The sequence below is a fragment of the Hyla sarda genome, chromosome 3 (assembly GCF_029499605.1).
Source record: "Hyla sarda isolate aHylSar1 chromosome 3, aHylSar1.hap1, whole genome shotgun sequence".
Classification (NCBI taxonomy): Eukaryota; Metazoa; Chordata; class Amphibia; order Anura; family Hylidae; genus Hyla; species Hyla sarda.
Genome location: NC_079191.1, coordinates 207,482,166 through 207,507,016, shown reverse-complemented (window position 1 = coordinate 207,507,016; position 24,851 = coordinate 207,482,166). Strand labels below are relative to the sequence as shown.

At 45.2% G+C, this 24,851-nt stretch overlaps 1 protein-coding gene across 4 annotated transcripts in view; it reads left to right on the top strand.

Annotated features, from left to right (window-relative positions):
* Nucleotides 1–13,232, top strand: part of PHIP (pleckstrin homology domain interacting protein) — a 180,265-nt gene extending 167,033 nt beyond the window's left edge. For 2 of the 4 annotated variants that reach the window (XM_056565928.1, XM_056565929.1), the window contains exons 36-40: nt 7,395–7,547; nt 8,872–9,035; nt 9,134–9,384; nt 10,565–10,726; nt 10,815–13,232. In XM_056565928.1, the coding sequence (XP_056421903.1) occupies nt 7,395–7,547; nt 8,872–9,035; nt 9,134–9,384; nt 10,565–10,726; nt 10,815–11,551 (1,467 nt within the window). In that variant the 3' untranslated portion in view covers nt 11,552–13,232. Of the gene's footprint in view, nt 1–7,394; nt 7,548–8,871; nt 9,036–9,133; nt 9,385–10,564; nt 10,727–10,811 lie in introns of all 4 variants that reach the window. The other 2 variants (XM_056565927.1, XM_056565925.1) reach the window with 1 other exon arrangement.
* Nucleotides 13,233–24,851: the final 11,619 nt, after the last annotated feature.

Sequence of the window (24,851 nt, the reverse complement as noted above, 5' to 3'; positions counted from 1 at the left end):
TCCTTTCATCGGTGGACATCAAGGATGCCTACCTCCATGTGCCAATATTTCCAGGCTATCATCGGTACCTCCGCTTTGCGGCTCCTGAGGGGCATTTTCAATTCGTAGCCCTCCCCTTTGGTCTAGCCATGGCTCCTCGGGTCTTTACAAAGATCCTTGTGCCAATGATGGGCCTGTTACGGTCGAGGGGAATCTCTGTGATACCCTACCTGGACGACCTTCTCATCAAAGCTCCAACCAGAGCCCAGACTCTGGAGAATCTGGACGTCACTCTCCACACTCTGGATCGCCTCTGGTGGATGATCAACCGGGACATGTCAGTCCTCCGTCCTACCCAGTCTCTAACCTTCCTGGGACTTCGTTTCGACACGGCTTCTGCCCGAATTTGTCTCCCGCCGGACAAACGTCTGGCGCTTCTGTCGGGGTCCGCTCCCTTCGGACCCAGGTCTCAGTCCCCATCTGCACTTGTATGGAAGTCCTGGGTCGGATGGTGGCAACTATGGAGGCCGTACCCTTTGCCCAGTTTCATTAACGCCCCCTTCAACTGGCGATTCTCTCTCGATGGAACAGGTCTCCTCTGTCCCTCGAACGTCAGATTGTTCTCCCTCGCAGGGTCCGTCAGTCTGGTGGCTCCACTCCCCCCTTCTTCTCCAAGGGAGGTCATTTCTTCCCCTTCACTGGCAGGTAGTTACAACGGATGCCAACCTGTTGGGCTGGGGCGGCGTGTTCAGGGATTGGACGGTTCAGGGACTCTGGTCTCCCCGAGAGACCCTACTTCCGATAAACATATTGGAATTACGGGCGATTCTTCTTTGTCTTCTTCTTTGGGAGTCCCGTCTTCAGTCCTGTCCTGTCCGCGTCCAGTTGGATAACGCCACGGCCGTGGCGTACATAAATCGACAGGGCGGCACTCGCAGCTCGGCAGTCATGGCCAAGGAGACCAAGATTCTCACCTGGGCGGAATGCAAGGTTCCGGCCATTTCGGCGATTCACATTCCGGGAGTGCTCAACTGGGAAGCGGACTTCCTCAGTCGGTCCTCACCCGACCCCGGCGAGTGGTCTCTACATCCAGAGGTCTTCGCGCAACTCTGCGACCTCTGGGGCATTCCGCACATGGACCTCTTCGCGTCCCGGCACAATTGGAAGATCCTTCCTTTTGTATCAAAGTCCCCGGGACCCTCAGGCTCTGGCCGTGGATGCCCTAATGATTCCTTGGGCGGGGTTTGCCCTACCCTATCTGTTCCCTTCCCTTTCACTCCTTCCCGGGGTGCAGAGGAAGCTCAAAGCAGAGGACGTCCCCGCCATTCTGGTAGCTCCAGATTGGCCCCTAAGGTCGTGGTACGCTGACGTAGTCAGGCTCCTGAACGACACTCCACTGCGCCTTCCGCTCCATCCGGACCTGCTCTCTCAGGGTCCTCTTTGCCACCCCAATTTACAGTCTCTGCATTAGACGGCGTGGGTTTTGAAGGCTGGCGGGTTCTCTTCCCAAGTCATTCACACCATGCTCAGGGCTCGTAAGCCCTCCTCTGCAAGAATTTACCACCGTACTTGGCGGTCTTATTTTCGTTGGTCTGAAGCTCAGGACTTCTCCCCGGTAACCTTCTCGGTTCCCTGTCTTCTCTCCTTTTTGCAGTCGGGGTTGGAACTGGGGTTGTCTCTCAGTTCACTTAAAGGTCAGGATTCGGCCCTTGCTGTTCTTTTCCAGCGGCCCCTGGCTTCTAATTCTCATGTCCGGACCTTCCTTCAAGGAGTGGCGCACGCTGTTCCTCCTTATCGGTCACCCTCTCCCCCTTGGGACTTGAATTTGGTTCTGAGTGCCCTCCAGGGTGCACTCTTTGAGCCCCTTAGAGAGGTGTCTCTCCGCCTCCTTTCTTGGAAAGTGGCGTTTCTTGTTGCTATCACCTCCATCCGGAGGTTGTCTGAATTGGCAGCTCTTTCCTGCCGCTCTCCGTTTCTGGTGATCCACCAGGACAAGGTTGTTTTCCGGCCAGATCCTTCCTTTTTGCCTAAGGTGGTTTCGGTCTTTCATCTCAATGAGGACATTGTCCTCCCGTCTTTTTGTCCTGCTCCTTCTCATCCTAAGGAGCGCTTACTACACAAGCTGGATGTAGTTCGGGCTGTTCGGTCTTATCTCTCAATCACTTCTTCGTTTCGTCAGTGTGATTCCTTTTTTGTCCTCACGGAAGGTCGTCGCAAGGGACAACCTGCTTCCAAGGCCACCATTTCTCGGTGGATTTGGTCTGCCATTTCGGAAGACTATCGCTGTAAGGGGAAGATTCCTCCTTTCAGGGTTGTGGCTCATTCTACCCATTCTGTTAGGGCATCCTGGGCTCTCCAGAATAGAGCCTCGGCCTCGCAGATTTGCAAGGCGGCTACCTGGTCGCCTTTGCACACTTTCTCGAGGTTTTACCGAGTTCATACTTTCGCATCGGCTGATGCTAGTCTGGGTCGTAAAGTGTTGCTGGCGGCAGTGGATCGGCCGTCTGCCTGACTGCTTATCTGCCCACCCAAGGGACGGCTTTGGTACGTCCCACGGTCTCTTTCCCCCAATGGAGCCGATAGAGAAAAGGAGATTTTTGTTTACTTACCGTAAAATCGCTTTCTCGGAGGATCCATTAGGGGAAACAACTCCCGCCCTTTTGGATTTCCTTTGGTTCTCTGTCCGAGGGTGTGTTCAGTTATGTTTTTTCTTCTGGTTCTCGGACAGTTTTGGGTTTTTCTTTGACCTGTTGGTCTCCTCCTATTGCTCTGGAACTTAAACTGATTAGCTCAGGGCCTGAAGGAGGAGCCGACTTTTTTTTTTATTACCAAAGTGTCACACCTCCTAGAGACAGCAGCATACACACACGGTCAGTGTCCCCCCAATGGATCCTCTGAGAAAGAGATTTTACGTTAAGTAAACAAAAATCTCCTTTTTTTTTGTGTGCTTCACACAATGTAAATATTTCTGGTGCCAACTAGTTAACTGTTAGGGTAGGGTCACACGTAACGGATCCACAGCGTATTTTACCCTGCGGATCCGCCGGTGACCCAACCTATTTTGTACATCCAGCTGTTTCCACAGTCTCACTGCTCTTACAGTAAAGAACCCCTGTCTGTGCTGGTGTAGAAACCTTCTTTCCTGTAGAGGATGTTCCCTTGTTATAGATACAGTCCTGGGTATAAATAGATCCTGGGAGAGATCTCTGTACTGTCCCCTGATATATTTATACATAGTTATTAGGTCTCCCCTAAGCCTTCTTTTTTCTAAACTAAATAACCCCAATTCTGATCTTTCTGGGTACTGTAGTCCTCCCATTCCCCTTGTTACCCTGGTTGCCCGTCTTTGAACCCTCTCCAGCTCCACTATATCCTGTACACTGGTGCCCAGTACTGTACACAGTATTCTATGTGTGGTCTGACAAGTGATTTGTACAGCGGTAGAATTATTTCTCGGTCGGAAACCATTGGGGGGACACAGAACCGTGGGTATATGCTCTTGCCACTAGGAGGTGCTGACACTAGGCATACAAAAAAAGTCAGCCCCTCCTGGCAGGATATACCCCACCTACAAACCCTAAGCTAATCAGTTTTAGCTTAGTGTCATAGGAGGCAAGACACAGGTCTGGAGCTTTCCAGACCTGGTATTTTTTTTTTGTTTTTAAAGGTAGGGCCTGTGTTAGGTTATTTTATTCCTTTTATGTTCTGTTTTCAGGTGGGAGTTCAGGAGCATGGCGCTACCTGTTCCCCCATATGCGGCTAAGGGGCACAGGGCATAAAATACAAAGTGCACAGTTAACCCCTTCCTGTCAACAGCCAGCGCCTTGGGGTCACACCTTTAGTCCAGGTCCCCCTATTTTCCTTGCTCGTCCTGTCTGTTGCAGCATGACGTGATGCAGATAACTAAAAGGCGCTCCCTTTTTGCTTGGCTACGGCTCCCAGGGTCTTCACCAAGGTCATGGCGGCAGTGATCGCCATTCTGGGGAGCCGGGGGATCTCAGTTCTCTCCTATCTGGATGACCTTTTAATCAAGGCCCCATCCAGATCCCAAAACCCGGAGTCTTCAGATCACACTTCAGACCTTGTCCTCTGTCGGCTGGGTGATCAACTGGGTGAAGTCTCATCTGACACCTTCTCTGTCTCTGATATTTTTTGGTCTCCTTTTCGAAACCGCAGTAGCCCGTGTTCGCCTTCCCTTAGACAAATGGCGCTCTCTGTAGTTGGGTGTCTGTCGCTTGCGACGCCCCTCCCTGGTTCCAATTCACTTCTGCATGGAGGTCCTGGGCCGGATGGTGGCTGCCATGGAAGCAGTTCCCTTCGCCCAGTTTCATTGTCACCCTCTCCAACTGGCCAGGTGGGACAAGTCTGGATCGGCGGATGCTTTTACCTCCGGCTGTTCGGCGGTCCCTTCTTTGGTGGCTCCATTCTCCCCTTCTTCTTCTGGGGAGGTCCTTCCTCTCCCTCCATTGAGCCAATGCCAATGCGACCAATGCGAGTCTCCAGGGCTGGGGAAGTGTGTTTCGGGACCTGACGGTCCAGGGTCGCTGGTCCCCTGAGGAAACCTGTCTTTCCATCAATCTGCTGGAGCACCGGGCCATCTTTCTTTGCCTCCTCCACTGGGAGTGTCGCCTTAAGGAATCGGCCAGTCCGTGTTCAGTTGGACAGTGTGACTGCTGTCGCGTACATCAATCGCCAAGGCGGCACGCGTAGTCGCTCGGCAATGGAATAGGTCTCCAGAATTTTTCTGGGCCGAGGCTCGAGTTCCTGGTCTCTCTGCGATCCACATTCCACATTGGGAGGCGGACTTTCTCAGCCGCTCTTTGGCGGATCTGGGGGAGTGGTCTCTCCATCCGGAGGTGTTTGCACTGATCTGCGATCTCTGGGGGACCCCGGACGTGGATCTCTTCATGTCTCGCCACAATAGGAGGGTTCCCCGCTTTGTTACGAAGTCCGGGACCCTCTGGCCTTGGCGGTGGACGCTCTGGTCATTCCGTGGTCGGCCTTCCGTCTCCCTTACCTCTTTCCACCCCTTCCTCTCCTGCCTAGGGTTCTGAGGAAGCTCAAGAAGGAGGGCGTTCCTGCCATTCTTGTGGCTCCAGATTGGCCCAGGCGTGCGTGGTACGCCGACGTAATTTGGCTGGTCGACGACGTATCGCAGCATCTTCCTCTTTGCACCGATCTGCTCTCTCAAGGTCCTCTTTGCCACCCCAATTTATGGTCGCTGCATTTGACGGCATGACGGTTGAAACTGCAGTGTTGAGAGCACGGGGGTTTTCCTCCGGGGTAATTTGCACCATGCTTCAAGCACGGAAGCCCTCATCCGCCAGGATTTTAGCTTATTTCCGGTGATGCGAGGCGCAATCCTTTTCTCCGGTTGTGTTTTTCTTTTCCGCGCTTCCTTCTTGCTTGTGTCCAATCAGGGTTGGATCAGCATTTGACCCTCAGCTCTCTTAAGGGTCAAGTGTTGGCTCTTTCTATTCTGTTTCAGCGGCAGTTGGCTTCTAATTCTCATGTCCGCATCTTTCTGCAAGGTGTGGCCCATAAGGCGCCACTTTTCAGATCCCTCACTACTCCATGGGACCTCAGTCTGGTACTTAGGGCCTTGAGGGAGGCACTGTTCGAACCCCTTCGGGATACCTCTCTTCGCATCCTTACTAGAAGGTCACCTTTTTCGTGGCTATCCCCTCCATTCGGACAGTTTCTGAGTTGGTGTCTCTTTCCTGTTGTTCCTCTCTTTTGATCCTTCATCAGGACAAGGTGGTTTTTGCCCACCTCCTTCCTTTTTGCCCAAAGTGGTTTCCTCTTTTCATGTGAACGAAGAGATTGTTCTTCCTTCCTTTTGTCCTTCCTCTTCCAACGCTAAGGAGCATTCCCTACACAGCCTGGATGTTGTTCTGGCTGTCCGGATCTATCTTTCAGTCACCTCCTCTTTTCGTCATGGTGACTCCTTCTTTGTGATTCCTGAGGGTAGCTGGAAGGGGCTTCTGGCTTTCAAGGAGACCATTTCGCAGTGGACCCACTCTGCCATTTCTGAATCGTACCGTTGCAAGGCGAAGGTCCCGCCTTTCCGTTAGAGCTTCTTGGGCTCTCCTCAATAGGGCTTTGGCCCTGCAAGCCTGTAAGGCGGCCACCTGGTCATCCTTGCACACTTTCACCAAATTCTTTCAAGTGCACACTTCCGCTGACGCAAGTTTGGGCCGCAAGGTGATGCAGGCGGCAGTGGCTCAGTCTTCTGCCTGATTCTGTGTTGGGTACTTTTCTTCCCTGCTTTGGTATGTCCCACGGTTCTGTGTCCCACAATGGTTTCCGACCGAGAAAAGTAGATTTTTTTATGCTTACCGTAAAATCTCTTTCTCGGCGGATCCATTGGGGGAAACAGCACCTACCCATGGTTTGTGCACAGGTTTTGTTTGGTTTTTGTCCGAGGGGTGGCTTGGTTTCCTTTTTTTTTCTGTCTGGTTCCCTTGGACTCCTGCTGGTTTCTTTTCTGTTGGTTGCCTCCTACTGCTTTGGGTCTAAACTGATTAGCTCAGGGTCTGTAGGCAGGGTATATCCTGCCAGGAGAGGCTGGCTTTTTTGTATGCTTAGTGTCAGCGCCTCCTAGTTGCAAGAGCATATACCCATGGTTCTGTGTCCCCCAATGGATCCTCCGAGAAAGAAAGAAAGATTTCATGGTAAGCATAAAAAATCTACTTTTCCTTGTCGTGGGCATATATATTGATGCACCCCATGATTTTATTTGCCTTGGCAGCAGCTGCCCAACACTGGTCACTACAGCTAAATTTACTATTAACTAAGACTACCAAGTCCTTTTACACGTATGTCTGCCCAAGTGTTCTCCCATTAAATACATAATCCCAGCCCAGATTTTTCTTCCCCATGTGCATTACCTTACATTTAACATCAGTGTTAAACCTCATCTGCCACTTCCCAGCCCAAACCTCCAACCTATCCATATCCATTTGTGGACTCGGCGACTCGCAGGCCCCCTGTGTGGCTGCTCGTAGCGGCAGACTGCAGCTGCGAACAGGCCAGGGGTGGCAACAGCTGGAGGCACTAAATTGATCGGGTCACTGGCAGATCCACAGCGTAAAATACTGCGGATTCGTAACGTGTGACCCTACCAAAAAGGATAGGGGATAAGATGTTAGATCACGGTGATCCCGCCGCTGGGGACCCCCGCAATCTCTCCTGCAACACCGATCCTCGCTCTGCGCAGCTGAAAAATGGGGGTGCTGCAGGAGAGTTTGTGGGGGTCCCCAACGGCGGGATCCCTGTGATCTAAAATCTTATCCCCTATCCTTTTGATAGGGGATAAGATGTTTAGCGCCTGAGTACCCCTTTAAGGTTTGTTGTAAGATATTATTACTGACCATTGAGTTTGATCCTTTTTTATTTACTTTTTTGTTTCCCAGGACTATCGAGATATTATTGACACTCCAATGGATTTTGGAACTGTTAGAGAGAAATTGGAGGCTGGTGGTTATGATACTCCAACTGATCTCTGCAAGGATGTAAGATTGATTTTCAGCAACTCAAAGGCTTATACTCCAAGCAAAAGATCAAAGGTGTGGCTAATTTTATTTACTAACAATATTAAACTTATTGATTAGTATTACGCTACATTCAATATATAGGGTTTGCTCTTTAAAGGGGTTATCTAGCCAAAGAGAAGCACCCGCGTTCTATGCGGGGCTGCTTCTCCAGTCTCGGAAAGCTCTTTGTTTCCGGGACTGGGGATGTGATTTAACGCCACGCCTTTTCGTGACATCACACCACGCACCCTCTGTTCATGTCTCTAGGAAGGAGCATGTCGGACATCACGCCCCCTCCCATGGACTTGAATGGAGGGGGCGTGGCGTTATGTCACATCCCCAGTCCAGGAAACAAAAAGCTTTGAGACTGGAGACGCAGCCCTGCATAGAATGCGGGTGCAGCATGGCGAGTCGCCCGTGATCAGACATCTTATCCCCTATCCTTTGGCTAGAGGATAAGATGTCTTTGGCCGGATAACCCCTTTAGTAAAGTCAATTCTTACATTTATAATATTCTGAATATCAGTAAAACCTAGGATTTCCAGGATTCCTCAATCTCCACCCAGTCCAACTGTTTTTATTTTAAAGCATACTAATCTTTACAATGAGGCACCAGTTCAGTATAATTTTGCAACTACGTGCCACCCCTGTACACTGTCAGACATCTCCCGCATCCATAGTGTGGCTTCCTATGGAGGGGCACATGACATACACATAACTCTGCCTCTTTCTGCTCCTCCATTCCTTTCCTGCTCCTCCATTCCATTCCTGTACTGCTATGGACAAAGAAGAGTGACTTGTATGTTCGTACTCTTGTGCAGTATCAGCATATGAGTAAAAGCCTCATTGTAATGATTAGTATGCTTTGACATAAGTTGGTAAAAAGTAGCAAAGGGACTTTAAAGGGGTACTCCACTGGCCAGCATTCGGAACATTTAGTTTCGAACGCTGTGTGCATGCTGCGGGTGTCGGCCACGCCGACCTCATGCCGTCACGCCACACCCCCTCAATGCAAGTCTATAGGAGGGGGTGTGGCCCCCATCACACCCGCTCCCATAGACTTGCATTGAGGGAGCGTGACCCCCGCAGTGCGCGCACACAGCGTTCAGAGCTGAATGCCCACAGGAGTACCCCTTTAAAGCCCTATTTCAAATGGCACTTATTACCCTATTATACCTAGGTCTCCCCATGTACATAAACTAAGTTTACTTAGATTCTCAGTATTAATGTTCTATCCCTATAGAACCATACAGACATTCTTATCCATATAATTCTGATTATCATTGATAACATATGCACTATAAGTATCAAGTAATCATGCATGCTGTTTTTAATCAATAAAATTTACCTCCTTTAGATATATAGCATGAGTTTGCGACTCTCGGCTTTCTTTGAGGAGCGTGTCAGCACTATCTTATCAGACTATCAATCAGCTATTAAATTCCATCAAGGGAATGCAATAACAAGGCGCAAAAAGAAAAGGATTCGAAGCAGCTCTTCCAGTAGTAGTGCAGCATCTAGGTAGTATATAACTCATTTATCTGATGAGTTAGTTTGTTTCATGAATGTTCTTATTACTGAAATGATGTATTAACAAAGGTTTTTTTTTTGTTTTCTAGCCCTGAAAGGAAAAGAAAATATGTACGACATCAGCAAAAACAGGAAAGTACTGTGCCAGTACCCCCAAAATCAGCTCCTCAAAAGGTGATTGCTCAGATAAATGGAAAGGGATCAGAATCAAGTACTATGGCTCGAACAAGGAGCTACAAGCGTCACATAGAGCCGGCTTCTTCTGGTCAACCATCTACGTCATCTGCACCTAAGCTTCCGGCTTTGAAACCCAATAATATTGCCACTCCAGGAAGAACAGGTACATACTAATAAAATGAAATACATTTCTTTCAGAAATATGCGTTTCATATAAATAGCTCTTAAAAATCTGCGCTTTATTTTTGGGGGAAAAATACATTTTATATATAGTTACATGAAGGTATTGTGAATGTTACATAATCTATATATAAAATATTTATTTTTTCTCATGTATATAGTGACAGTACAGGCATGCTGGGAGTAGTACTTTTGTGTTATCGGCACTCCATTACTGCAGGCTGCCAACATTATTAGAGTGTCGATCGAACAGGAAGAAGGCAGGTAGAGACCCCACAACGTTACCACAGTTGTCTCGATTAGCTCCACTGAGCTATTAGCACTTTATTTTTAGTATTTTAGGGGTTAAAGGGGTACTCCGGTGGAAAACTTTTTATTTATTTTTTAATCAACTGGTGCCAGAAAGTTAAACAGATTTGTAAATGACTTCTATTAAAAAATCTTTACCCTTCCATTACTTTTTAGCAGCTATATGCTACAGAGAAAATAATTTTCTTTTTTAATTTCTTTTTTGTCTTGTCCACAGTGCTCTCTGCTGACACCTCTGTCCGTGTCAGGAACTGTCCAGAGCAGCATAGGTTTGCTATGGGGATTTTTTTTTCCTGGACAGTTCCTGATACGGGTATCAGGTGTCAGCAGAGAGCACTGTGGACAACACAAAAAATTCAAAAAGAAAAGAATTTCCTCTGTAGCATACAGCTGCTAAAAAGTACTGGAAGGGTAAAGATTTTTTAATAGAAGCCATTTACAAATCTGTTTAACTTTCTGGCACCAGTTGATTTAAAAAGAAAAAAATATTTTCCACCAGAGAACCCCTTTAACTTGCCTCTCAGCCCTAGGCACTGCTGGGAGAAGAAACAGGGGCTGGGCTTCGCTTCACAGGAACCAAGCCTGAAGCCGCCGGAGTTAGGTCCTGTGGCTCTCGTGTTACACCTGATTGTTGTCTCCTGCCAAAAACCGGCTAAAATGTAGGTGATGAGCTGCTGATCACAACCTTACCATTCATGATCCTGCACTAACCCTAATAAACTGCCATTTTATTACATTATATTCAAAGTATATCTATCTCTCTTTTTTTTTTTCTTTTTTTTTTTTTTTTTGCAAGTTGCACTACTTAGAAAGATTTAATACTAATTGTGTTATCTGTTTCGTTCCATCATTAGTATTTGAAAGCTCTACAAAACATCCTAGAGGTCAGACTGCTGCCACAAATACCAGCCATCCAACCAACAGCCAGGTGGCAAAAAATACTTTCCCCAAAGACACTTTGGAGAAAGAGAAACCATTGAAGCGCAGGATGAAAGGGCTGTCCAGTCCATCACAAGGTTTGCAATAGCGCTTCATAATCTTACATTTTCACATTTACCCAGTTAAATAATATTAAACACAAATTTTTTTCTTTTTCTACAGCAGAAAGGAAAGATTTTTTGCCATCATCAGGTGTTCAGGTTAATGGACACAGCAGCTTACCTAACAAGCCAGCTGCGAAAGGACGTCCTGGCCGTAAACCAAAGGTAGTTGTAGGTAATGCAGCCAGTAACTGTGACTCCAGCAATGCGGTTCAAGTAGTACCCAAGAAAAGAGGCCGAAAACCAAAATACCCTAGGAATGATGATCAATCACAAATTGTACCCCAAAATCCTAATATGCCCATTATATTGCCAGATAAAAAGACTAAGGAGCAGACAACTACTTCCACTGGCAACTCTCGTACAGAAATGAACATTAAGAATGAAAGTGAGATACCGAAAAAAAAAAGAGGTAGAAAGCCAAAAGTAAAACCTGAGCTATTGGAGCAAACTGCTCCTTCTATTCTTCCTCCTCCTCCTCCTTTCCTTCCTCCTGCGCCAGCACAGACAAAGCCAGATGAAGTAACACAAAGTGTTAAAATACAAACAAGAAGTAAATGTAAAAAGCCTGAAGAGCCTATGGATGAATCACTAGACACTGCAGATGGACTAAATAGTTCTGAAGCCCAAATGAGAACTAGAAATCAGGGAAGAAGAACTGCATTTTACAATGAAGAAGACTCGGAGGAAGAGCAAAGACAGCTGCTGTTTGAAGACACTTCTTTGACTTTTGGTACCTCAAGCAGAGGAAGGGTACGGAAGTTAACAGAGAAGGCTAAAGCAAATTTAATAGGCTGGTAAAGGTACTTAAGTGCAGCTTTACTGAAGTATATGTACTTTTTTGCTGCTATATAGGAATGAATACTCTTCCAGGGGAAGGGGACATTTTCATAGGTGTTTCTTTTCTTTTTTTAATAGTTTGCAATTTATTGCCTATGGATAAAGTGTAAGCATTTCAGTATTTGTAGTTCCGAGCCTCAGAAACATCAGGCAGAACAAAGCCCATACTAAATATGTTTAGCAACTTATAAATGCATTTTTGGGGTTTTGCGCAAATGTTAAAAAAAGGAGTTAAAAAAACTGCTGTTAAATATTGGACAAATGAGGGAATATTATTCTAGGCAAAATATAAGGAATGACAAATACACAATTCAAAGTGTTACCTTACACATGGGAAGAATAATCTATCATATCCCAAGGCTCTGTGCATTATTCTGTACATAGGCAGTGAAAGATCATATATATCTATATACCAGTATATATTGATATATACTTATATATCCACATTGGAAGATATTTCATTTATGTCTAATTTTTCAGACCTTTTATTCTAGTACCAATCAATAAATCAGATTAGTGTGCCAAAGACTGAGACTGAATGCAGTTAAAGCCTACAATTTCTGATTGTCAGAATTGCGCACAATCTCATGTATATAACAGACATACGAAATAACTTGTATATTGCATTGAAGATAGTGTAAGCTGTGCTCACTTCCTTTTTTTGGTACTTTTGTTAATAAGATGCAGTGGCAGGGTTCTTTTGAGAGAATTTTTAAAGCATTAGAAATGTAATAGCTTGAAAGGTAAATGGGGCGGTCTATATAAATATATATATTTTATATATTTTTGGTGTTTCCCACCCGCTGGGAATGTTCAGCTAATGTGACTTTTTTTTTTTAGAAGTACTGGTTTATTGGTATCCTCATGTTGCCTAGAATTTTTTCTTTTAACATAAAACAAAAACTGCTGTTTTATTGTTTATTCCTGTATAGGCAGGAGGAAGAAAAGGAAAACCTAACCTTAACCTACATGTAGATTTACCAGATGGATTTAAAAAAAATAAAAACTGGGAAACCTTTTTTGATACCTTTTGGCAACATGTTATGACCAGTATTGTGATCATTTTAGGGTTTGAGATTGTATTGCTTTGTTGGTAAATTTTACCATATTTGTTTGAATGTTTATTTTCTCACATGTATAACGGCAAAATTGTGTACATAATAAAACATGTATATATGTGTATACAAGTATGTGTAATACCGCATTTTACACATTTATAATCCAAGTATCCAAACTTTTTACATAATTTTTTAAACACACTTTAGAATTAAAAATTAATTTTAAAATGTCATTTTGTAGTTGATTCTGAAGGCTGGTTAGTTTGATTTATAAAGTAATGTCAATGCACACTATTTTATTTTTAGTAATGCTTCGCCCCCACATTCATACCACACTGACAAGTAAATAGGGTTTCAGCAAAATTATAATTTAATTTGTGTGCCTTGTATTTTTTCTCCTTTAAACTATGTATATTAAAATCACTTCTATATTTTAACTAAATGTATTAAACTGTATGCTGTTGTCAAATAAGGAATACTCTTAATATTTTGATACATTGCAGCTTTAAACGTATTGTTTAATGGAAATGATCCCATTTGTTCTGTATGAAAGAGACAGACTGTTAAGTAAATGTTTTACAACTTTTCTGTTTTATTTACTATATGCATGTTTGTGTGTGTGTATGTATGTGTAGTTATGTATTTTCCAGTTAAAACTATATTTGCATTATTAAGGACCATTTAACACAACTGGGCTACATGGGGTTATATTTTTTCATAGCACCAGAACATATGTGCACTCACTGCTAAGAAGGTATCTTCGCGTTCAGAAGTCCGGAATTACAGGATCTTGAATGCAGACGCTGTGGAGCGCTCAGAGGCAACGCAGGTAGTTTCGCATGTCAGTGCGTACTTTTTGAGGCCGGAAGAAGTACGCACTGATGTGCGAGACGGCTGGCTTTGCCTTTGAGCGCTCCACATTCAAGTGTCTTCATTCAAGATCCCGTGATTCCGGACTTCTGAACGTGTAGATATCTCCTCAGCGGTGAGTGCACGTATGTTCTTGTTTTTGTGCTATGGTTTCGATACTTTTTCTAGTACATGCACCCCGCAGGTATCATTAACTACTGGACCCAGGACATCTGCTCCCAGAACACACACAAGGGGGGAGATTCTCAAAAACTACTTTAATTTCTGTTCCAGCAATATTATTCACACCTTTTTTTTTTCCTCCTCACATTTTCAAAGGTCTTTTGTGCTTCTTTGAAAATAAGAAAATATGGGAAAATTCATTTTGCGCCAAAAATGTTTGTTTTTTTTAGTTGCAGCCATATGGATTTTTTGCCCCAAAATTGCCAATTTTTGAGCCAAATTTTACATCCCAGAATATTCGGGCGGAAACATCTCACAAAATATTCCCAGACAAGGGATAACTGTATAAATAAAACATTTCTGAACTTAAATGTGAGTGCAGGTGCAGTGACCAAAGGAGGAGAAAAAAATAAATAAATATATATATATATATATATATATATTTTTTTTTTTTTGTAATAACATTTTTCAATAATTCTTTTTTAAATAAATAATTACTTAAATAACACCTTTTAACAAACAAAAACTAAGGAAAAAAAAAACAAAACCAATAAAACTACAACCACACAACCATAATCAAAAAATTGTGAAATTGTTGATGTAAACTGGACTCTCACCCCTTTGAAAATATCATGTAAAGCAGACAATATACATGGACACGCCCACTTTTACAAAACTGCCGTGAACAGTGTAAACAGCTCTTTGAAAATGTGATCGATACTTAAAAAATTTGATAATCTCCCCCAAGGTCTGTGTTACATATACTAGCTTCAGACTGTATAGTGGGCTCTCTCCGGTTTTTCATATTAACTAAGCAGTTTAAATACATTTTTAAAGACCTGTACAGAGTATACCCATATATAGATAAAATAGTACAAAGAATGGGTCTAGGCCAATCATCTTCCAGTTAATAATTATTCCTCTTTATTGAACAAAACATTGTCCCAACATGTCAAAGTAGCAGGTATCGAACGTGTTTTAGCCCTTTCATCTGATACACAAGTACACCGAGATGTTATAAGGGCTGAAAGTCTGAAATGTGTCAGATGTCTGTTACCATGACACATATTGAGAAATGTTTTTGTTCAGTAAAAAGAAATAATTAGAGACGAGCAAACTTACAGTAAATTCGATTTGTCAAGAACTTCTCGGCTCGGCAGTTGATGACTTATCCTGCATAAATGAGTTCAGCTTTTAGGTGCTCCGGTGGGCTGGAGACTCTTTTCTAGGACTGTATCCACTTTTTCCAGCCCACCGGAGCACCTGAAAGCTGAACTCATTTATGCAGGATAATTCATCAACTGCCGAGCTGAGAAGTTTGTGACGAATCGAATTTACTATAAGTTTGCTCATCTCTAGAAATAATCTTAAACTGTAAAACTGTGGTGCTGGATCGCTTTTTTTGTGCTATTGGGTCGTTGGTGCTCCCGATCCATGCACATGATACATGATATGTTGGCAGACTTATTAAAACTTGTGTAAAGGGAGAGTGGTGTAGATGCTTATAGCAACCAATCAGATTGCTTCCTTCATTTTTCTAAAAATAAAAAAAGCAATCTGGTTGCTATGGGCAACTACACCACCTCTACACAGGGTTTGCTAAATCTTCCCTCTGGTGAGCTGATCTTGTCTGCTGGCTATACATACATATTTAAATACATTCCCCAAAATAATTAGGCAAAAGCATAAGAAATTGTATAGAGTGAAATCCAAATCCTAGCATCTAGGTCAAAATAAAAAAAGCTGCAATTCCATATGGAAAGGAAGAAGGAAAAAAAGAAACTTGCATGTAAATTTAAAGGAGAACTACGGGATTGAAAAATGTATCCCCTATCCTAAGGATAGAAGATAAGTTTCAGATCGTGGGGGGTCCGACCGCTGGGGCCCCCCACGATCTCCCGTTCGGAGCCCCGGCTCTCTGGTTAGAGAGGGCGTGTTGACCACCGCACGAAGCAGCGGCCGACACGCCCCCTCCATACACTGCTATGGGAGAGCCGGAAATTGCCGAAGGCAGCGCCTCAGCTGTCCCATAGCAGTTAATGGAGGGCGCGTGTCAGCCGCCGCCTCGAGCGGTGGTCGACACGCGCTCTCTATGCAGAGAGCTGGGGCCCCGTACGGGAGATTGTGGGGGGCCCCAGCGGTCGGACCCCCCACGATCTGAAACTTATCCCCTATCCTTAGGATAGGGGATACATTTTTCGATCCCGTAGTTCTCTAACCCCTTAAGGACAATGGACGTACTCCTACGCCCCCGTTTCCGAGTCCTTAAGGACCGAGGACGTAGGAGTACGTCCTGTCCTTTCCCGGCCCCCCCGCCGCTAGCCGGAGGGGAGCCGGTGCCCGATGCCTGCTGAAATCGTTCAGCAGGCATCGCGGCATATCGCCCAGGGGGGTCATTATGCCCCCCCATGTCGGCGATGGCCGCAGATCGCTGGACAATTCAGTCCAGCGATCTGCGGCGATTCTGGGTCAATCGGGTCTCCAGTGACCCGGAGACCCGGAATTACTGGCTGATCGGGGCCGTCTCTGACAGCCAGAGCCTGCAGGGGTGAGGTGGCACTGGTGCCACCTCACGATCGCCCTGATTCGTCGGCCGGATTACCGGCCGACCAATCAGGGCGCCTGCTACGGGTGTCACTCCCGCACCCGCTCCGCCCCTCTTCCGGAGGACGTGAGCGGGTGCGGGACGTGCACCCCTGATGCTGGGGACCCCGATCCCCGGCGTTAATGTTGGGATCGGGGCCCCAGGAGCGACGACGGCGGCGGCGGCGGGACTGACCTGTGCGGCGATCAGCAGCAGCAGGAGGTGAGTGACAGCCTCCTGCTGTTGCTTAGCAACAGCTCCCAGCATGCAAAAAGGGCATGCTGGGAGCTGTAGTTATGCAACAGGAGGAGGCAGACCACCACAACTCCCAGCATGCACTTATGGGCATGCTGGGACTTATGGTTTTGCAACAGCTAGAGGCACATTCTTTCTATGTAAAAGTGTACCTTCAGCTGTTGTGTAACTACAACTCCCAGCTTGCACAAACAGCTTAAGTGCATGCTGGGAGTTGTAGTGGTGCATCTGCTGGTTGCATAACTACAACTCCCAGCATGCCCGTTGGCTGTCGGTGACTGCTGAGAGTTGTAGTTTTGCAACAGCTGAAGGCACACTGAGTTAAGTAGCAAACCAGTGTGTCTCCAGCTGTTGCATAACTACAATCCCCAGCCAAAGTAGTATGCCTCCCGCCGTTGCATAACTACAACACCCAGCATGCCCTTCCGCTGTCCGTACATGCTGGGGGTTGTAGCTTTTGCAACAGCTGAAGGTACACTGGTTGCAAAACACTGAGTTTGTTGCCAAACTCGGTGTTTCACAACCTGTGTGTCTCCAGCTGTTGCAAAACTACAACTCCCAGCATGCACTGATAGACCGTACATGCTGGGAGTTGTAGTTTTGCAACAGCTGGATGTCCCCCGCCCCCCAATGTGAATGTACAGGGTACACTCACATGGGCGGAGGATTGCAGTAAGTATCCGGCTGCAAGTTTGAGCTGCAGCAAATTTTCTGCTGCAGCTCAAGCTGCCAGCGAGAAACTACTGTGAACCCCCCGCCCGTGTGACTGTACCCTAAAAACACTACACTACACTAACACAAAATAAAATAAAAAGTAAAAAACACTACATATACACATACCCCTACACAGCCCCCCTCCCCAATAAAAGTGAAAAACGTCTGGTACGCCACCGTTTCCAAAACGGAGCCTCCAGCTGTTGCAAAACTACAACTCCCAGCATGCACTTATAGACCCTACATGCTGGGAGTTGTAGTTTTGCAACAGCTGTATGTCGTCGTCCCCCCCCCCAATGTGAACGTACAGGGTACACTCACATGGGCGGAGGATTACAGTAAGTATCCGGCTGCAAGTTTGAGCTGAGGCAAATTTTCTGCCGCTGCTCAAACTGCGAGCGAGAAACTACTGTGAACCCCCCGCCCGTGCGACTGTACCCTAAAAACACTACACTAACACAAAATAAAATAAAAAGTAAAAAAACACTACATATACACATAGCCCTACACAGCCCCCCTCCCCTCCCCAATAAAAATGAAAAATGTCTGGTACGCCACTGTTTCCAAAATGGAGCCTCCAGCTGTTGCAAAACAACTACTCCCAGTATTACCAGACAGCCACTGACTGTCCAGGCATGCTGGGACTTTTACAACAGCTGGAGGCACCCTATTTGGGAATCACTGGCGTAGAATACCCCTATGTCCACCCCTATGCAAGTCCCTAATTCAGGCCTCAAATGCGCATGGCGCTCTCACTTTGGAGCCCTGTCTTATTTCAAGGCAACAGTTTAGGGTCACATATGGGGTATCGCCGTACTCGGGAGAAATTGTGTTACAAATTATGGGGGTATTTTCTGCTATTACCCTTTTTAAAAATCTAAAATTTTTGGGAAACCAACATTTTAGGTAAAAATTTTTTTTTTTTTTACATATGCAAAAGTTGTGAATCACCTGTAGGGTATTAAGGTTCACATTACCCCTTGTTACGTTCCCCGAGGGGTCTAGTTTCCAAAATGGTATGCCATGTGTTTTTTTTTTTCTGTCCTGGCACCATAGGGGCTTCCTAAATGCGGCATGCCCCCAGAGCAAAATTTGCTTTCAAAAAGCCAAATGTGACTCCTCCTCTTCTGAGACCTGTAGTGCGCCAGCAGAGCACTTCTCACCCCCATATGGGGTGTTTTCTGAATCGGGAGAAATTGGGCTTCAAATTTTGGGGGGTATTTTCTGCTATTACCCTTTTCAAAAATGTAAAATTTTTGGGAAACCAAGCATTTTAGGTAAAACATTTTTTTTTTTTTTTTTTTTTACATATGCAAAAGTCGTGAATCACCTGTTGGGTATTAAGGTTCACTTTACCCCTTGTTACGTTCCCTGAGGGGTCTAGTTTCCAAAATGGTATGCCATGTGTTTTTTTTTTTTGCTGTCCTGGCACCATAGGGGCTTCCTAAAGGTGACATGCCCCCCAAAAACCATTTGTCGCTCCTTCCCTTCTGAGCCCTCTACTGCGCCCGCTGAACAATTAACATAGACATATGATGTATGTGCTTACTCGAGAGAAATTGGGTTTCAAATACAAGTAAAAATTTTCTCCTTTTTACCCCTTGCAAAAATTCAAAAATTGGGTCTACAAGAACATGCGAGTGTAAAAAATGAAGATTGTGAATTTTCTCCTTCACTTTTCTTCTATTCCTGTGAAACACCTAAAGGGTTAATACACTTATTGAATGTCATTTTGAATACTTTGGGGGGTGTAGTTTTTATAATGGGGTCATTTATGGGGTATTTCTAATATGAAGACCCTTCAAATCCACTTCAAACCTGAACTGGTCCATGAAAAATAGCGAGTTTGAAAATTTGGTGAAAAATTTCCAAATTGCTGCTGAACTTTGAAGCCCTCTGGTGTCTTCCAAAAGTAAAAACTCATAAATTTTATGATGCAAACATAAAGTAGACATATTGTATATGTGAACCCAAAAATGTTTTATTTTGAATATCCATTTTCCTTACAAGCAGAGAGCTTCAAAGTTAGAAAAATGCTAAATTTTCATTTTTTTTCATCAAATTTTGGGATTTTTCACCAAGAAAGGATGTAAGTTACCATAAAATTTTACCACTAAGTTAAAGTAGAATATGTCACGAAAAAACAATCTCTGAATCAGAATGATAACTAAAAGCATTCCAGAGTTATTAATGTTTAAAGTGACAGTGGTCAGAATTGCAAAAAACGCTCTGGTCCTTAAGGTGTAAAATGGCCTGGTCCTTAAGGGGTTAACAGATTTGCAGATAAATCACACAGTGGAACATAGCCCTGGATTCAGGCACTCTAAGGGTCTGTTTTTCAATGTACAGTAGTTCACATATAGCAAAAGTTGGAACTTTCTGCAGGTGTGTTGATCATTGAAAGACAAAGCAGATGACCTCATGCCACTGTCACGTTCACGGTATCTGAAGACTGTGCCTTGAAAGATACCTAAAGTTTTCTATAAATTGTACATTTCTTGCTCTGCTCTGAGCAGTGTTGAGCAAACAGAGTCCTCAGCTGAGTGTTGCTGCCGCCCATTCAATTTAGTGATCAGTGTGGGCATTGACAAATGAGGTTCAGTGTGGTTAAATATAAAGTTTATGCATTGGGTACTAATAACCTGTATGATATGTCCTAGGAGATGTAAAGCTGGCTGAACCACTGGTAGAGAAGGATTTGGGATCTGTAGATCAGACAGTGTGCTATGTCAAGCCGCTGCTTCTCAGGCTAATGGACTGTGTGCAGAGATAATACTACACTTTTATTAAGCATTGGTGCAGCCTCACCTGGAATATGCTGATCAGTTCTGGGCACCAAAAAAGGGATGTACCATAAAAAAAATTAAATGTTCTGTAAAAGTAAAAAAAAAAAAAAGGACTTGTATTGGAAGAGGTACATTAATTATATGCTCAACTAGACTGGAAAATCTTAGTAATGAGAAAATATTCAAATAATTAAGGGGGAGATTTATCAAAACCTGTCCAAAGGAAAAGTTACTGAGTTGCCCATAGCAACCAATCAGCTTCTTTCATTTTTGAAAAGGCCTCTTTAAAAAAAAAAAAAAAGCCATCCGATTTGTTGCTATGGGCAACTCAGCAATTTTTCCTCTGGACAGGTTTTGATAAATCTTCTCCCTAAATATTTTTTTTTCAGTCTTGGGAAGAGATATTTAAGCAGAGATATGATCACCTTCTTTAACCCCTTAGGGACCAGGGGTTTTTCCGTTTTTGCACTTTCATTTTTTCCTGCTTACCTTTTAAAAATTCATAACTCTTTCAATTTTGCACCTAAAAATCCATATCATGGCTTATTTTTTGCGTAACCAATTCTACTTTGTAATGGCATCAGTCATTTTACCCAAACATCTACGACGAAATGGGAAAAAAAATAATTGTGCGACAAAATTTGAGAAAAAACACAATTTTGTAACTTTTGGGGGCTTCCTTTTCTACACAGTACATTTTTCGGTAAACATTCTCTTTATTCTGTAGGTCGATACAATTAAAATGCAGGGAAATGTATACGTTTAAAATTGTCATCTTCTGACCCCTATAACTTTTTTTATTTTTCCGCTTATGGGGCGGTATGAGGGCTAATTTTTTTGCGCCGTGATCTAAAGTTTTTAGCGGTACCATTTTTGTATTGGCTGGACTTTTTGATCGCTATTTTTTCATTATATAAAAAGTGACCAAAATACAGTATTTTGGACTTTGGAATTTTTTTGCGCATACGCCATTGACCGTGCGGCCTAATTAATGATATATTTTCGGACATTTCCGCATGTGGTGATACCACATGTTTATTTTTATTTACTGTTTTTTTTTTTTTTTTATTGGGAAAAGGGGGTGATTCTAACTTTTATTAGGGTAGGGGTTAAAACTTTTTTATTTTTATTTTTGCAATGTTCTAGCCCCCATAGGGGGCTATACCTCTGCGCACTGATCTTTTACATTGATCAATGGATCTTTATAGATGATTCTGTTGCTTGACTGCTCATGCCTGGATCTCAAGCACTGAGCAGTCATTCGGCTATCTGACACCAGGAGGCAGATAAGGGGACCCTCCTGCTGTCCTACAGCTGTTCGGGATGCCGCGATTTCACTGCGGCGATCCCGAACAGCCCGCTTAGTTAGCCGGGGGGTAGTTTAGTTTCACTTCAGACGCGGTGATCAACTTTGAACGCTGCGTCTGAAGGGTTAATAGCGCGCGGCACCGCGATCCGCGACTATTAGCCACAGGTCCCGGCCATTAGCCGCTGAGCTAGCCGGGGGGGGTAGTTTAGTTTCACTTCAGACACGGTGATCAACTTTGAATGCTGCGTCTAAAGGGTTAATAGCGCGCGGCACCGTGATCCGTGACTATTAGCCGGGCCCGACCCGCTATGAAGTGCATCCAATATATTGCAGGTTACAGGCTGTACAAATAACTGAATAAATGATAGGTGTAGATAAAATATTCATTCATTCATAAATTGCAATTCTATACATATCATTTATTCAGTTATTTGTAACCTGCAATATATTGGATGCACAGTCAGAAAGTTCAAACACCCTATTTACGAACAATATATAATATACCCCAAGGTTTAAACTACCGTCATGATTGGTACTTTATTTACTAATTTAGTTTCTTCGGTAGCAGCCTATATGAGTTGTTTCCGTTATTAATATTGGTATTCCGGTTATGTTATACATCTTTCTGAACGATTGAGGTCTATAGTTTGCACCTTGGGTTCGGGGTTCCCCGATAGTCCCTGTTCTTCCCACTGCTGCAGCATGACATGATGCAGGTGACAACTAGCTGGCCAAAGACATCCCAGGGTGAGTACTCCTCTCCCCCCCCCCCCCCCCTTCTCCATATTCCTTTTCCCAGGGGCTTGCTTTTTTTTTTTTACCATGGACGTCAATGGGAAACGCACATGTATACGGTCCCATACAGCAAAACCGTATGCGGTTTTTTTCTTTGCACATGCGCATTTGCATCCTAAAGTCCCCACCCAAGACCCCTCTCATTAAAAATGGAGCAAATTTTCAAAAACGTATGGGTTTTTGTTTATAAAAACGGACGGAACAGTATGCACTTTTAAAAAACAGTATACTGTTTAAAAACGCATACGGTTTACTTTTTCCCATACTGTTCCATCCGTTTTTTCCCATACGGTTTTTAATAGAAAACGTATTCGGGAACCGTAGTTGAAAAACGTAGTGTGATGTGAACCCAGCCTAATTTTCCTCTCCAGACTCAGAAGTCTAACGGGCGGGAGTTGCAGTGATCAGTTCTGTCTCAGGGCAGCCACCGACTTTTTGCGGCGGCTCCCTGCTCTCTCCGCCGGTTTCTTGTGGCGGCTCCCTGCTCTCTCCGCCAAACAGCTTTATCAGCTATTTAGCACTCTGCCAGCTTAATCAGTCTTCTTCCCGGCAGGAGCATCTGTCATGATGGTGGTGCATAGCTCTGCCCCTCTTCTTTCCCTGCTAAGTGTGCGAACCAGGAGATCAGGACCTCCTGCTCCCCCTTTCACACGCTACAGGGGTCATGAGCGGCCTACTGGCCGTCTGTCATGGGCTGTATCCTCCAGCCCAGCGGGTGCTTTCCCAGACGGGCACCGCTTTAGTCCCAGTCTCGAGCGGCAGGTGCTTCTACAGTGCTCTGTTCGCCACTCCTGTCCGTTTTCTCATGTGTAGCCGGCGGACACAGTGACTCCTGCGGTGTTGAAGTGGCATGATCGACACTCCTGTATCATCACCGCACACATGTAGGTGGTGGACACTGGGGCTCCTGCGAAGTGCCTTGCATCCCACGCCATGTTTTAATTAAACCGCATACAAAAAAAAAAGAAATTCCTACCCTTGGTCTCTGTCTGTTTGAGCCCCTCTTGTGGCCGGGAATTATTGGCCCATGAGTTTTCCATTCCTTTTGTGGCACCTTTAGCTTTTACAGCCTTGGTCGGTAATTTTCACTTATTTATTTAGTTATAAATTTTTTGCAGATTATCTGCTGCGTCCCTTTTCTGGGGACTGTATATTGGGCCGCTTTTCTGTTTGCTCCCATCACCCTATACGGTGACGTGTTATGGCAAATATCTTGGTATATCCTGGGGATACATTGCTTGACTGTTTTCTCCCTTCCGCTGAGTGCCATGTCCTTAATGCCCACTGCAGAATTCCAGTCCCTCCCTACCAGGGCAGGACACTGGTCGGATACTCATGTTTGGACATTTGCATTCCTGGTGGAAGCGAAGGTCCCTTTCGAGGTTTCTCCTCTGTCATGTATAAGTATTTTTCGATTACCCCTGTGCCTTGGAAGTCCGCCATGTGATTTTGGTTCCCAGGAGGGTACTGGGGAATCGGAACGGTGGTTTCCTACTTTGCTGGTCACCCATTAGGGGAGTGATCTTTAGGTTCCCCCTCCATGGGTCTCCAATCACTTGTCTTTTGCATCTGTGGATATCGAACTGGATCCCCACTTCTAGTATGCGGTTTCCATGGATTTGTCCAGTGTGGACTTGGACTGGACCTGATACCTGTAAGCCAGACAGTGGTCTGCATGGTTTCCTGTGCTGCCTGTCACTCATCTCTTGCTGCCGCATCCATGGCTGGAGTTCCGGTATCCCACTGCTAGTGCGAGGTGTCTGAAGAAGTGACCCGGTGTATACTATGGACCCTATGCCAGCAAGCCAGACAGTGCTATGCATGGTTCCTCTGCCGCCTGTCGATTATCACATGACTGCTGTATCAGCGACTGGAGTTCCGGTACGCCACTGCTAGTTGCGCGGTGTCTGAAGTGGTGTCCCGGTGTGTCCTAGGAACCATATGCAGGACGACAGGGTTACAATCCATGGTTCCCCAGCCTCCCCTGATCTCCTGGGTGGCAGAGATACTATCCATCGTTCCTGGAGCTCCCTGCCCTCCCACATGCGATCCAGGGATAACCTATCTAGGCTGTTGTTCCCTTTTTCTCCACTGGCCAGCACCTGGCGATGTACTCTATCGATGAGCCATACCGTTGTCTGCACGGTTTCTGCCGCCATCTCTCCCATCACAGGGCAGCCGCATGTATGCTGGGGTTTTCCTGTACCTTGCTGCTGGCGTGTGGATTCCGGCAGGGTGTCCTCACAGGTACAAGGAACTATATGCCATTAAGCCACTCATTGGTCTCCATGGTCTCTACACCACCAGGTCGCCCCATCAGCTTGACTGCACTCCAGTGCCGCCTTCTGTGGGAATGTTCAACGGAGTGACTCTGTGGGTTCAGGGCTCGTATCCCAGTCAGCCAAGCTTTTGACTGCATGGTTTACTACTCCATCGGGTCTCCTACCATACACTTTCCGCACCACAGCGGAAATTCAGGTAACCCACTGCCAAGGTTAAGTTCGTATAAGTGACACCGCACCACATAGTGGCTCGTAGGGTTCCCTGCCCTACCAGGTCCCTCACATCATGCCTGCCACTTTTTCGGCTGGTATCCACTTTGTGTGTGGTTCTGAACACTGTGTCCCAGTGTGTTCCATGGTTGCTATGCCACTTGACCAGACTGGGTATGATTTTTCTACTCCACCAGGTGACCTGCCGCTTTCGCCGCTGAAGTCCGGTGAGCCAC